At 42.2% G+C, this 13,693-nt stretch overlaps 1 protein-coding gene across 1 annotated transcript; it reads right to left on the bottom strand.

Moving 5' to 3' along the window:
- Positions 1-974: 974 nt before the first annotated feature.
- Positions 975-13,461, bottom strand: slc30a2 (solute carrier family 30 member 2). Its single transcript, XM_069172346.1, has 8 exons — positions 13,348-13,461; positions 7,033-7,244; positions 5,139-5,285; positions 4,640-4,793; positions 3,853-4,078; positions 3,144-3,249; positions 2,381-2,515; positions 975-1,168 (listed from the first exon to the last, which is right to left on the bottom strand). Exons 1-8 carry the CDS (start codon positions 13,428-13,430, stop codon positions 1,023-1,025), a joined length of 1,209 nt encoding a protein of 402 aa, XP_069028447.1. The 5' UTR covers positions 13,431-13,461; the 3' UTR covers positions 975-1,022.
- Between the last annotated feature and the right edge of the window lie 232 nt (positions 13,462-13,693).

The following is a 13,693-nucleotide window of genomic DNA, read 5'->3' as shown; positions in this document are numbered from 1 at the left end:
CTTTGAACAAGTAAAAACTGGGAGGTCCAATTTTCTATCCAGACGGTTTGAAGAGTATTCGTAGATCCTGTTTCTACCTTCAGAATCGAGAATCGATAAACAGCCTTCTGGGTGTTTTTTATTTTTCAAATGATCAGATGCTCGGCTCTGTCACTTGACATGATACACGAGAGGTGTAGCATCACAAGTGGCGACCGCCTCCACGCTGAGATATCAGGGTTTGCGGCGCTATTGTAGCTATGAACAGTGAAGTTTGGAGGTAAGTAGCCCCGACACTGTGAAGTCATTACGAACAGTATGTGCTCTCATATCTGGCAGTTTGTCTTGTGTTATCTGGCAGTTTTTCTTGTGTTTATTTTTTATTTATTTTTTTACTTACCTAGCATCACTCGCGAACTAAAATGTGTGGCTGCGTAAACGTAAACCTTAAAGTGAGCGAAGGTCAAACGAAATAAAAAAGCAAATTAGCAGGCTTTTTACGATTAATCGCCATCACGACGTCACAAAAGGCGACGATGGACCCCCGCTGCTCCGGGCGGTCGCGGTCATATCAATGGAGACCTCTTGCATAGACTAACACGGAGAACACGTCGCAGTTTACCCACAATGCTTTTTCTTCAACTCTGTTAAATCAGCCACACTAGTAGATTTAGAATTTGTAAACTAGCTGCAAACTAGATACTAGATGAGTCTGGTAAGCAAAATGTCAAGTTTATAGATCATTTACATCAATTACTGACTAGAAAAATGCCATAAAGCCCAACAGGCACTTTTTGTATGTTAGCATGGAGCCCCCGGCGTCGCCACTCTACCGCCAACACATGGACGATTTCACCGTCTTAATATCTTGTGATTTGATGGCCAACGTGACAATCTGCCAAAAAAAAACAACAACCTTGTTTTCTACTCCCTGGACAGGAAGCTGCATGGTGAATCCAGCCCTTCCCAGAGAGAACGACGTGTGGCGTCCGAGGCCGTTTCCGTGTCCTGCCGGGGGGCCGGTTCAAGTCCGGCGCCGGGTATCAGTCACTGGGGTCCTGGCAGTGGGAGCAGTGGCTCATGTCGTCAGAGTAGAGCTCCACCTGGATGGTGATGCTGTAGAAACCGAACTTGGTGTGGAGGATGTCGGTGGCCTCCTGCAGCACCGACTGAGGGTCGGCGCCCTCCTCTGACGGGGGAAGTAGAAAAACAGCACGGTGAGTCTCATGCGCTACTTCGACTGTTTTACTTTCATTTCTTGACTCTTTTCTGAACTGTTTGGTGTGAAGAGAAGTTAGTGGAGCTAGAAAGCAATAAAGTCTGCGTGAAATATTCGGTGAGTTTCTGGATAGCCGAGCGGAAAACTGCCCATAGGCCCCAATAGTCCCACGATTTTTGGTTTGAACTTTGCAGGACTGAAGTGGACTATAAACAGATCCTCCACCTTCCATCTTGCGGCTCCGTCTCGTAAACTCAAGTGCGTACCGACGCACTATTTCGGGCGCTCGCGAGAGACGGTGGACACAATTCACCCTCGACGGCCGCCGTTATGGTGACGTAGCAGAAAAGGACGGACCGCCGACCACCCTGAAGTATTTTGAAACTGAAGCGGCCGACGTCCTCCAGCAACTCTATCACTGATGTTCTTTGTTAAACCTTTACGAGGGTCGATCACAAACTTCCGAACTGTTGGGCGTGCAAACGGCAAGTAGCGCCGTGACGGGCCCGTAGCGGGAGGAAGCTGTAACCCTCGTGAGTAAGTGTTCCATAGTTTGATCGCCCGATCGTCATCTAAACCTGAGTTACGCACCTTTTTCTTGCGGGCGCTGGTCCGGGATCACGGCGGCAGGGGAGGGGAGGAGGGGAGGGGGGGGGGGGGATTGTGCTGTGCAGGATTTTAACTAGCTGTTGAAAACTCGGTGGACTCTGTGTTGACAGTCTGACCCCGGGGGGACGAATGGCGGGCTGCACAACCAAAGAAAACCCACCCGGCGTCTCCTCGACCCGACGCGCTTTCTTTCTTCGGTCTCGGACGGTGAAGCTCCGCCCCCCTCTCCAGACGTAAACGTCGCTCGGAACTTCTCGCCCGACCCGTCGCTTCACCGCCGTCGGACTTGCTGAAGCTTTTCAAGGGGCCGAGACTTTCCCAAGTTGAGACTAAACTTGATCCGGCGTTCACAAAAACGTGTGTAACTCGGGTTTCTGGCGATGGAACTTGGAATTTTTACTCACGAAGATTTATTTTTTTTACTTTCCTTCTGCTGCGCGCTCGTCGCGGTGCTACTTACCATTCAACAGGAAAAGTCTCGGAACCTTTTTTGATCGGTGGTTCTCTATTCTCCTGTTTGGTTTTGATCTCCCGCGCATCCCGCTGAACCCCGCGGGCGGTGCGTTGCCGTACCTACGGCCAGGTGAACGGAGACCAGCGACTGGCCCAGAGTCAGCGCCCACAGGTGCAGACTGTGCACGGACTTGACAGCTTTCACCGACAGCAGCACCTCCTTCACCGAGTTGAACTCGATTCCTTTGGGAGACCCTGAAAAACAAGAGGCCAAAAAAAATGAGACGCTACGGTTTCCAACGGGACGTCTGTGAATGTGGGACTCGCACCGAGCAGTCGGAAACAGGTATCGGTGAGTTTTTTTGTTTTTTTGTGTGATTATTCAGCAAAACCCCGGCGTCGGTGCATGTGACTTGACCGCCCTCGGCGTCATGCGATGCCGACCTTGTCAGATCAGGTCAAAACTCGACAGCTCGTTCGCAGCTGGGGGAGTCGAAACAACCGGGACGGTCAGAAATATCCCTCCAGCTCACCTTAAAGGAGCAGGTCAGCATTTTGGGAGGATGTGGTTTTTGTTTTTTTTTCCGCCTTATTGATTGATGAGTGTCCGTTGATTGTGAGGCCGCCTGTGGACAGAGCAGCACTAGTAGTGTTGTTCATGCTAAGATCAGCTGATCAGCTGCTGGCTGAATGTAGAGAGCTTTATCGTGGGCAGAGATGAAACTATGGACCGACGCATTTTTCACTTTCTCCCTTTGGCTCAGCAATGAACGGTTTAGGTTTTGAAAGTCAAAGGTCAAAGGTCACGGTGAGTTCAATATCTATATGGGTTTGGACAGATACACATGTAGAAAGGAACCGCGTTGATCCCCACGTCCGGTACCTTCCATCAGTATCCGGAAGACGTCTCTGAGGATGGTGATGGTGGTGCAGAGGACGAAGACGGAAAACAGGAACGTGCAGATGGGATCTGCGACTTTGTACTCGGGCTGAAAGAGAGAGAGAGAACAAAAAAAAAGAGGTTACGGAGACTTTTTAAAGAGCGAGTAAAGAGACATCAGATGGTGTTTTTTTTCTTTTTTTCCCAGTCATGAGGCATTAAAGGGCTCGAGGCAGAAAGACGGGAACATCTTGCAGGATGACAGAAACTCTTTGACCTTTCATCCAGAATAAACAAGACTCAAAATAAATGAAAGAGCTCCTACTTTCTTTGCCACTTTTGTACACATTAAAAAATACCCTTTAACTGGCACTTTAGATTTAGATAATGCTTTAAGAAAAAAAAACATTAAAGTCACTGCTTTTTGTATACGATATTATAAGATGTATCTTACTGAGAATATTCAGTCAAAATCATGAAAAATTTTATATGGATTTCCAAGAATTTTGCAGCAAATCTCCTGAATTCAGCATTCAGACCGTCAACCAATCAAAATGAGGATGATAATAGAAATAATGATGTTCTTGTACTTGAAAACGAAGTTAAATTGCATTTTAAAATGTCAGCAAATACCATTTACGATTGTTTTTTTTGTTTTTTCTTTACCGACGTTTCGGTCTCACCCTAACATGGAACGTGATCTATATCTGACCCGAAAGTAGATGACGGTCGCCGCCACCATGACGCCGACGCTCTGCAGCAGGTCTCCGACCACGTGGATGAAGGCGGCGCGCACGCTGGTGTTGCCGTGGCTGCCGAGGAGCGAGTGGGCGTGGCCGTGGCCGTGGGCGGCGGGGCTGTGGCCGTCCTCGTCGATCTGGTGGTAGCCGCTGCCGTGAGCGTGGAAGGTGGTGGAGTGATGGAGGATGTAGGCCATTCTGCGTGAAACAGAAGGTACCTCAGGTGTGTTTGGACGCCAAGCTTAATGGCACACAGGAAATACAGTAGATCCGTTTTTCAGAGTTTTTTTGTGTGATTGTCACGATCAAATTTTTAGATTTTTTTTTTTGCGGCGGATTTTCTCCAAAAAGTGCGATGTAATTTGTAGAGTTTTAAGTGACTGTTTTTTGCGGGAATTAGAAAAAAAATTGCAGGTCGAGAAAGAAAAATGCGACTTTTTTTTTTTTTTTTTTTTTTTTTTTTTTTAGCACTACCTGATAAAGGAATAAATATGTAATCAACTTCCTGTGATAATAATCATGCGTCACATCAGGGAAATATTTTAGTTCTATAATAGGCGGTCTATGGCCTCCTCATGAGTGCATTTCAACCTTTGATCATCCCTTTGCACTGATCGCTGACAGCAGGATTACACACCAGCGGCCCTCAAATCAACCGACTTTTTGCAGCGTGCAAGCTGTTAATTCGAGGCTTGCGTCCGCTCGGAACAAGACTCTTCATGTTCCCTGCGAACGCCCGTCAAGCCCAGAAGCACTCACATAATATTGACGATGACGGCGCAGCCAGAGGTGATCAGCATGACGTGGCCGTCAATCTCGTAGTCGTTGCGAACGATCCTCTCGATGGCCAAGTAGACCAGCGCTCCGGTGACGATCCAGATGGACATGACGGAGACGAACGCCCCGAGGATCTCTGTGGGGGGTCGGGGGGGGGGGGGGGGGGGGTACAGTAAACAATTCCTGTGTTTTATTTATTTTCAAAAGGGAGACTTTTTTTTGCACCTCAAATCAAAAGTGTAACTGATAATAATAATGAAATAATAAATAGTCACACACTGATATTATCATACCGCGAAAAACTCATTCTGCTGCAACTCCAATTAGCTGTTAACAGTTTACTTTTTTCACTGTTTACCGTTGGATTAATTTACAGTTTATCAGAACACAAAATAGTTCGTCCCGACATCCATCCGTCTCCATTCATCCGTCCGTCTCCATTCATCCGTCCGCTCAGACCAACCCGGTCATCCGTCCTGACCTGATCTGTGCCAACCAAAGTTCATGGTTTTGGTGGGCGGCCTGGAGGAGATCCACAGGGAGAACAGGCTCACCATCATGCTGCCAAAGTCTGTCAGGAGGTGGGCGGCGTCGGTCATGATGGCCAGGCTGTGGGCCAGGTAGCCTCCTGCAGGGAAACCAGGAGGAAAAACAAAAACTGTGACAGCAGAAAAAAAAGTTAATAATCCGGCAAATAACTGCGGAAAAAAAAAAAAAAAAAAAAAAAAAAAAGCGTGCGTGCGTGCGTGTGCTAAAAAGATTTGTGGCTAAATTAGCAAGTCAACAATTCTCATATTTTCTAAATGAATTGATGAATTAAGCAGGGATCCCAAACGTGAAAGTCCTAAACTCCAAAGTGTCAGGATTTGTACACTTTTCTGTGTTTTAAATGAAATGTTTTTGGTTTTGTGCTACGTGTTGGACATCGAAAGGCAAAACAGTTTGTTTGTTTGTGCAGATATTTTAGCTAAAAAGAGGGGGAATACTACCGTGTTGCATTTACAGAAATGGTTCATATTTTACCGCAAAAACAAATCACAAACAAATCTGTCAAAAAGTGTGAAGCTTCTGTGATTCTTTTTTTTCTTCTTTCGTAATAAGACTATAATTCCAAAACTGACTTTCAAAACCTGCTGGAAAGGGTTTCGTCGCCGCTCGCCGATTTTGCGAGATCTTCTGAGTAATTACATCCTCAACTTTTAAATACACCTCCGGATCCGTTCAGAGGTACATTAAACCTGTGATTTAAAGCAACTACAAACCGTTACAGTTTGTATCGCCTCGGGTAAAAGAGAGATTTTTGTATTTTTTATTCTTTGATAGAGCTTTAAACATCTGGGCAGTCAGCCACCGTTTTAAACCCTCAGCGATAAAAAAAAAAATAGATGGAAATAAAGAGTTCAACATTGCAGCGTCGCCTCTCTTAAACATTTCCATTATATGACGGTGATTTTAATGTCTGCGTGAACGCGTCTGATGGTTGTTTTTTTTTTGCTCCCTTACGAAGTGGTAATTTTGTGATGTGTAATATTCTCCTCGTTGTATTTATTCGTGACCGTCCGGGAATCGTCTCTTCGTGGTAAACTTTGTGTTTTCCGCAAATCTGCACGCCAAGTTAAAAATATTTGAGAAAGCACAAAACAAATGAAGTTTACGTCACGGTGAAGTTAGCTTGGAGAGATTTTAAGTTTGCGTGAACATGAGGATCATCAGTTGTCGTTCTTTTTTTTACAGGCTTGACTTTGTTTTTCTCTGGATTTGAAGCCAAACCTAGTTCTTGGTATCAGACTTATGTCGGACCGAGTGGCGACCCGCCGTGACGTCACCCGTTGGTTTGTGAACTGCGATTTTAAGCCCTGTAGTCTGAAGTTTTGGCGGGTTTTTTTGTTTTTTTTCGGAACTGGTCTTGACCATATTTGGACGAGCTGGGGAGGAGGAAGAGGTGGATCTGACTAGAACCTGAAGACGCTATGCCCCGCCCACTAGGCACTCCCTCAAACATAGCTCTGTTTGAGGCCTAAAATCAAATTAATGTTGTAATTATTTTCAGAAGGACGACCGGAACAATGATCAGAAGGAGGGAATTTATCAAATGACACTTTAATGACTTGTGGAAAACATTTACAGACTTTGTATTTCATGAGAGAAGTTGATGCTTTTTGAATGGGAGTCTATTGGAGATTTTCTGCAGCCAGCCCCCTAGTGGCGCTTTGGTGCTACTGCTAAGGCTTTTTTCTGCCAATCGGCTTCACTTTTGTCGTAGAAAGTGTTGAATGATAATCTGAGTGGCTGTTTTGACCCTTTAAGAGTTTTTATTATCCACTAAAACATTGGCCCTCCGTTCTCTCGATTTCCCGAGGTTTTCGTGAGTTTACCGATGACCTCGCCGATCATGAAGATGAGGCAGACCACCGAGGCGATGTAGAGCTTCTTCCTGGCCAGCAGCCTGTCGGCGCTCCCGTCGGACGGCGCGGCTTTGGGGCCGTGGCAGTGGCCGCCGACGGGTCGCTTCAGCTCGATGGCACCGGACACGTCTCCGTTCTTGAAGGGGAAGTCTGGAAACGGCTCTTTGGAGTCCGGGAAGGAGCTGTGAGGTCACAGAGAGTGTGCGTTAATGGCGAGAGGTCCGCCTCTTTAGTTTATACCGAAGTTTTATGTACAGAAGTAAGGAAACTGCACACCCTAGCTTTAAAGTTATTAAATAGATTATTAGATCTGTATCTTATAATTATAAACATAGATAAAAATGACCAAATTATTCCTTTAAGAAAGTGTTGTTCTGCTTTTTCCCTTTGGACAAAGCTAGATGAGGTGTTTCTACCTGATTCTGGTCTTAATGTGAAGCTAAGCTAACTGACTGCTTCACATTTACTTATAGACCTGAGATAACTTTCAATCTTCTCTTCTGACTTCATGCAAGTAAGCAAATGAATAAAACTCTCAAAATGTTGAACTAATTCTTTAAGAAAAGGTTTGTTTTGCTTTGTTAACTTTTTGTTCCGTCACCACTACAAATATCACTGAATAGTTTCCTGTCGGTGCTCAAACCAGCGACAATAACAACAGTAGCGTCGAGATTTCTCAGGTGAAAATTGTTATTTATTTATTTTAATTTTTTTCACTTAAACATCGTTATGTCTAACGGACGAGGTTTGTTTTTCACATCACGACCTGGTTACAATGATTGAACGTTAAACTACTCAGTGTTCGGCCGGTAGACTTCACCTCTGACAACACATACAATGAACTGGATTTTAATCACCAGAGCAACACAAAAAAAACGCAGACTTTTCCATTTTAGTCTCACACACACACACACACACACACACACACACACACACACACACACACACACACACACACACACACACACACACACACACACACTCTCACTCACTCCCAGGTTGCTGTTCTTACCATATGCGGTGAGGTGGTGGGGGTGGATGCGATGATGTGGCTAATGAGGTGGAAAAAAACCTAATTTGGCCTTACTTGAGATAACAATACACACACACACACACACACACACACACACACACACACAGGAGATTGCGAGCGTTGCGTGATTAGCCGTTATCACACACACACTCGTCTTCGGGGTTGTCCGAGCTCAAAAGAACCGGTCAAGTGGAAAACGGATTCTGTTCAATTATACCGCTGGGACGTGAGAGAAAACACACACACTCCCCAACACACACACACACACACACACACACACACACACACACACACACACACACACACACACACACACACACACACTATAGTTTACATACATACAACATAGCACGCCACCGGGTGATGCTTCAATGTGCGCAAATGAAATATGATCTTTGAAGGATTTGTATTAAAATATGTTCAGACAATAAACACAAAAACACATTGTTTGGTCTGTTCGGTCGTAAAAGTTTGTCAGCTAATTTGAAGTCCAAAAAGTGGATGTGGAATTTTTTTGATAGGTAAAAAAATCCCCAATACACTAAAGCTTAAAATTTTTTTTTTTTTTTAAATAAAATAAAAAACAATAGCAAAATGACATACAGGACTAGCATTGTAAGAAATTACATCGAAATAAAATCCAATATTACCCCTAATACAATGTTTACTTAATTTAAAAAGAACCTGTACAACTTTTTTTGTTTGTGATTTTCCCGAAAACAATACGGGCTACTTATACAAAGTCGCAAATCTAAGCTATTTGAAATCGCGTGATCACAAAGCAGCAGTAACCATAACACGTGAGCGTGTCAGATTCACGCAACGTTTTTCCATTTTGCGTATTGTGTTGGCAGATTGAATTTTCATGACTGTCCGAGGTTCAACTCCGTCGTGGTTTATCTCGTACTTAGATATAACTGAGATTTACACGAGAGTAAGTTATGTTGAGGTAAACTGCTGAGTAAGCGTCTTTAACAAGCATTCAAATGGAAATAAATGGATATTGTTTTTCCTTTTCTTTTTTTTTTTTTTTTTTTTTTATCTCAGTGGCTGATAAAGTAATTGATTGTTTGTGCTCAGTCGTCAAAATGACATGAAACACACCATGTGTCTCCTCCTATAATATAAATATTAGATATTTTTTAATTAATATTTTTGAAATAGACTTCATCTGTTTGTCAATACCCCGCAGGGCAGGTAAACAGTGTTTGTTGGCATTTTCACTTTCACTGACACCCGAGGGAATATTCAACGATCTGTGAAATGAAATGAGTCCTCGGAGAAAAAAAAAAAGAAGGTACATCAAGCATTTAATTACAACTGCAGTTTGATATATCAGAGGTCTGCAGTGAGAAAAGATAAAAGCAGCGTATCGTCTTCAGAGGAATGCGTGTTGGCGCTTTACCAAACACGTCCAAGTGAAGTTGAGGATGATTATGATCTTATTGCTGTTGTGTTTTTGATGGACGTCCAGTCTAATTCTGAAAGTTTGAGATTCTAATCAGGTTGTCTCGTGTTTCTCTTAAAGGAAGAATTCATTATTTTGGGGGAAATTTGGGTTTCCTGTTGAGATTTTCAAATCTTTACATGAAGTGGATGTAATCCACACGTCCATTTAGTTTTTTTTTTTTACAAATTACAAAGACAACAAAACGCAAAGACGGCGATTTTTCCAGTAATTTGGTCCAAACGACCAGAGAATGAATCCTTCCTCTTGGGTGAAATATCTCCACAACTATTAAATTCATTACCGTGAAATTTGGTACAACCATTCATGTCACCTTCAGGATGAACTGTAAAAACTTTGGTGAGCCTCACCGATCCGCCTGCATGGCTGCGCCTAGTTATTTGTCTAGACATATAAACTTGACATTACATTTTTTTTTACTTGAAATGCAAAGTCAATATAAAGCTTATAGTGGGAACATATTACAGCGAGTCGACCAGACACCGGGCTGGTGACCAAACGCCTGTGACAAAGCCAGATTGACTTCACTGGTTATTATCAGAGGGAATTTTTCTGGAGGCCGAAGCAGTGATCAACTCGCTGTCTTCTGCCAGACTGCCAATAACCCCAAAGACAATTATGGTGCCTTCATGTGCTGCCTGAAATAGCGCAATCGCTGGCGAGCAAACGATGCAGTAAATAGGCTTCAGTAAATTGGGCGATATCATAAAAAACACTGCAATGAATTAGTGATCAGTGCTGTGGAAGAGAATCCTTCCTCTCCGGGTGATTTTTACTGACTGCAGTATGAATACTTAGTACTTAGTCCTTAGTCTTAGTTTTCATTAGTAGACTGCAGTACTGGAGGTTTTTTTCTTTATTTTTTTAAGCTGGTACAAAAAAAATGCTGCCACAGCTATTATTTCAGATTTAAGTACGTTTAAATTAGCTCCGAGTTTAAACTGTGAGAACTGATCAGGTTTTTTTTGTCATGGTTTCATTTTATTTTATTTTTTCACTTTGTCAGTGCAAAGAGGAAAAACATATATTTTTGTGTATTTGTGAATCTGCCATGGGGATTTGGTGTTTTCCAAGAAGGAGAAAAACAACCCATCAGTATACACTTAGATTTAATAGGCCTGTCACAATTATTACATAATTGTCGGATCGCGATTATTGAAGCTGACAACAATAATTTTTCCGCGATCGTCAGAATCGTTTCCATTCATCTAATCGGCCAGATGAAACTGACAGGACATGTTATGTTTCCATTCATATTTCCACGTCGTTTTCCACCATTTAACACTCGAAAGTTAGTCGTTGGCTTCCAATTTGCAGATACCCACAGCTTGTAAAAGTAAATTCTCCAATTTTACCGCAACAAAAGCCCCACAAACGCTGAATAACGACAACGAAAGGCTCCTGTTTCAAAATACGTAAAGATAAAAAGTTTCACTCATAACTAAAATCAGTGACCGAGGAGTCGTGATTTGGCTGCGTAAAGCTAACATTAGCACGATGCTACATCGGACGTGACGTCGACGTAATAAAATTAAATGACAATTTTTTGGGGGGGCATTTATTAGCCTTTCAGCAATGCTCTTGTTGCCCACTAGGTGGAGCCTCACGTACCGCCAGTGGTACACACACCACAGTTTGGGAATCACTGCGTTAGTTGATTGACAAAATCTATTGGCAACAATTTTGACAATCGATTAATTGTTTGTTTTTTTAATTGACTCACTGCTGCCACCTTCTGAAATGTGAATATTTATTCATTTCTCCTCTTTTATATCCTCGTACACTCAATATTTTGGGATTTTGGACCGTTTAGTAATTTTTCATACTAATTTTTAATACTTTTACCACCTTTTTTTTCACATTTTATACACCCAAAGACAAATAACAGTGAGTTTAAGTGTTCCAATACTCCTGCGATAGTTTAATAATGTTCACTGGTTCTGCGAAACCAGAAAAATTCAAAGCAATTTGAGAAAACAGAATTTGTGCTCAATACGAACTGTATTGATCGTAGAACCAAATATAAGTAAACATATCTAGGTATGGATTTCATTTGTCTGATTGGACACTTTTGTCAATATTATTCTATTATTAATGTTTATATATATTTTTGTGTCTTTTTTTAATGCTGACTCTGCAGATTGTAAAATAACTAACAGTCTATATTATGTATATTGTTTTAATGTGAACACTGAAAGTCACTTCCTTATAAATTAAAAAAAAAAAAAAAAAAAACACTTTGCAGCCATCTGGGTAAAAAAAAAAAAAAAAAAAAAAAAAAAAAAACTAAAGCTGACAGTAAACACACCCACACGCACGCGCACATGAGCGGTGCAAATGGTGCATGAAATCCTATAGTGCCATATGCACATGTCTGTGTCTCAGCACTTATCTTTTGAACCCTTTATTCATCTTTTTTTTAATTTTTTTTTTTTTTTTAATCTCAATATACGGGATGTGTTTTTTTTTTTTCAGAGGCCTGTATGTTTGGAACAATATTTACCATTTAAATCCGATTTAATTTTCCTCCCGCTGCAGTTTTTCCTCGTAACATTTCCAGTCACTTCGCATCTCTTTAAACACGCTGCTTTGGCAAAAAAGAAACAGTGAAAAACAACAAATTTGGAAGCGCGAAACAGTTTATCTAAAGCATCACGTCACTTCTGAACGACGTGTCATTTATAACACTTATTGATTTTGCAAACAGACCGTGACGACGCCCACATGAAGATTTTTTTTTTTTTTTTTCCCTGAAAAACTGAAATATTGAGGTTTACGGTTGAGTGAATTTACAGTAAAGCGTCTGGATTTGATTTTTTTTTTAATTATTATGATTATTTTTCTCCACGTTTTATTCCAGTATTTGCCACATTTCCACCTGTTTTCCGGAGCATGTTGAAAGAAACCCACCAGGTGTGTTTTTGCAGCAGCTGGTTTTGTGCTGAACAAACAGAGCTGAATGGGATCTGTTGCAGATGTTTCACCGCGTGCACAAGAAAATATTTGTCATCTGCATTCATTTTGTTTTGAGATAGCCTCCAAAAAAAACTCAATTAAATGTTGTTTTTAACGCTACTTTTAATTAGAAATTATATTTAATGGTCCGTAAATGGTATTTATTTCAAGGACAATAAATAGACATTTTATTGCTATTACAGGCCAACGATTCCTTCTTTTTAAAAAAAAATTTTTTTTTATCTCACTTCGACTAATATTTTTAACACGCAAACACACACGTGCACCCTCAGCTGCAGGTACAAACACCTGCATCTCCGTTCCCACGCGGGCTGAACGTGCACCGACCAGGGGAGCCCGCTGCGCGTGCATTGCACCTTCCCTTAATGACAGATGATGAGTTTTAAGCCAATTGCTCAGTGAACTGGCCCCTCCGGAGGCCATTTATCACATACGGCTGTCCAGAAACAAGCCGAGCATGGAAATGAATTTGTTCATTCAACATAAAAAAATCAAATAAAAAAAACAGCCCGCGTGTTCAACATGCACCACAGTCACACCTTCACGTATCAATTCCAAAATACACAACTTTTTGCTCTTCAAATCGCTGCACAAAAATAAATCTTGCTCCCTTTCTTTAAACTTGACATGATACCATTTTTGATGTATTTTTTTTATTCACAGATTTTTTTTTGTGCCCAAATTTTAGCCTGAATTTTGTTCTGGTAACTTGAACCCCCCTCTTCTCTCTCTCTCTCCCCCACTTCCCCCCCGCACATGCATTAATATTATCCATGCTGCAGTTATAATAAACACGTTGCTCCCCCACCTTTGCAGTTTTAGGGAATACATCTTCGCGTTCTTCTCGTCTATCAGGTGAGATTTCTCCGAATTCGCAGCGTTAGTATCCATTTCTTATTCAGCCGGTTGTCCAAGTCTGAGAATTAGTAATAATAATAATAATAATAATAATTTTAAAAAAGATATCATAAACGTTGCGCAGGACAGCTGCGGGTGAGACTCGACAGGTCCGCTGGTGTGTTCAGTCGTCGCGGGGGAAAGTCGGCCGAGTCCTCGTCATCTCTAGGACTTCACGATAAACCAGTAAATTCCTTCATTGCGGATGCGGAGAGAAAGCAGCAAGCAAGCAGCAGCCGGAGGGAGGAAACCACACG

Source organism: Embiotoca jacksoni, unplaced genomic scaffold, assembly GCF_022577435.1.
Source record: "Embiotoca jacksoni isolate LCO1_2020_lvr unplaced genomic scaffold, fEmbJac1.0.p SCAF_52, whole genome shotgun sequence".
NCBI lineage: Eukaryota > Metazoa > Chordata > Actinopteri > Embiotocidae > Embiotoca > Embiotoca jacksoni.
This window is presented reverse-complemented; position numbering and strand designations above follow the sequence as displayed.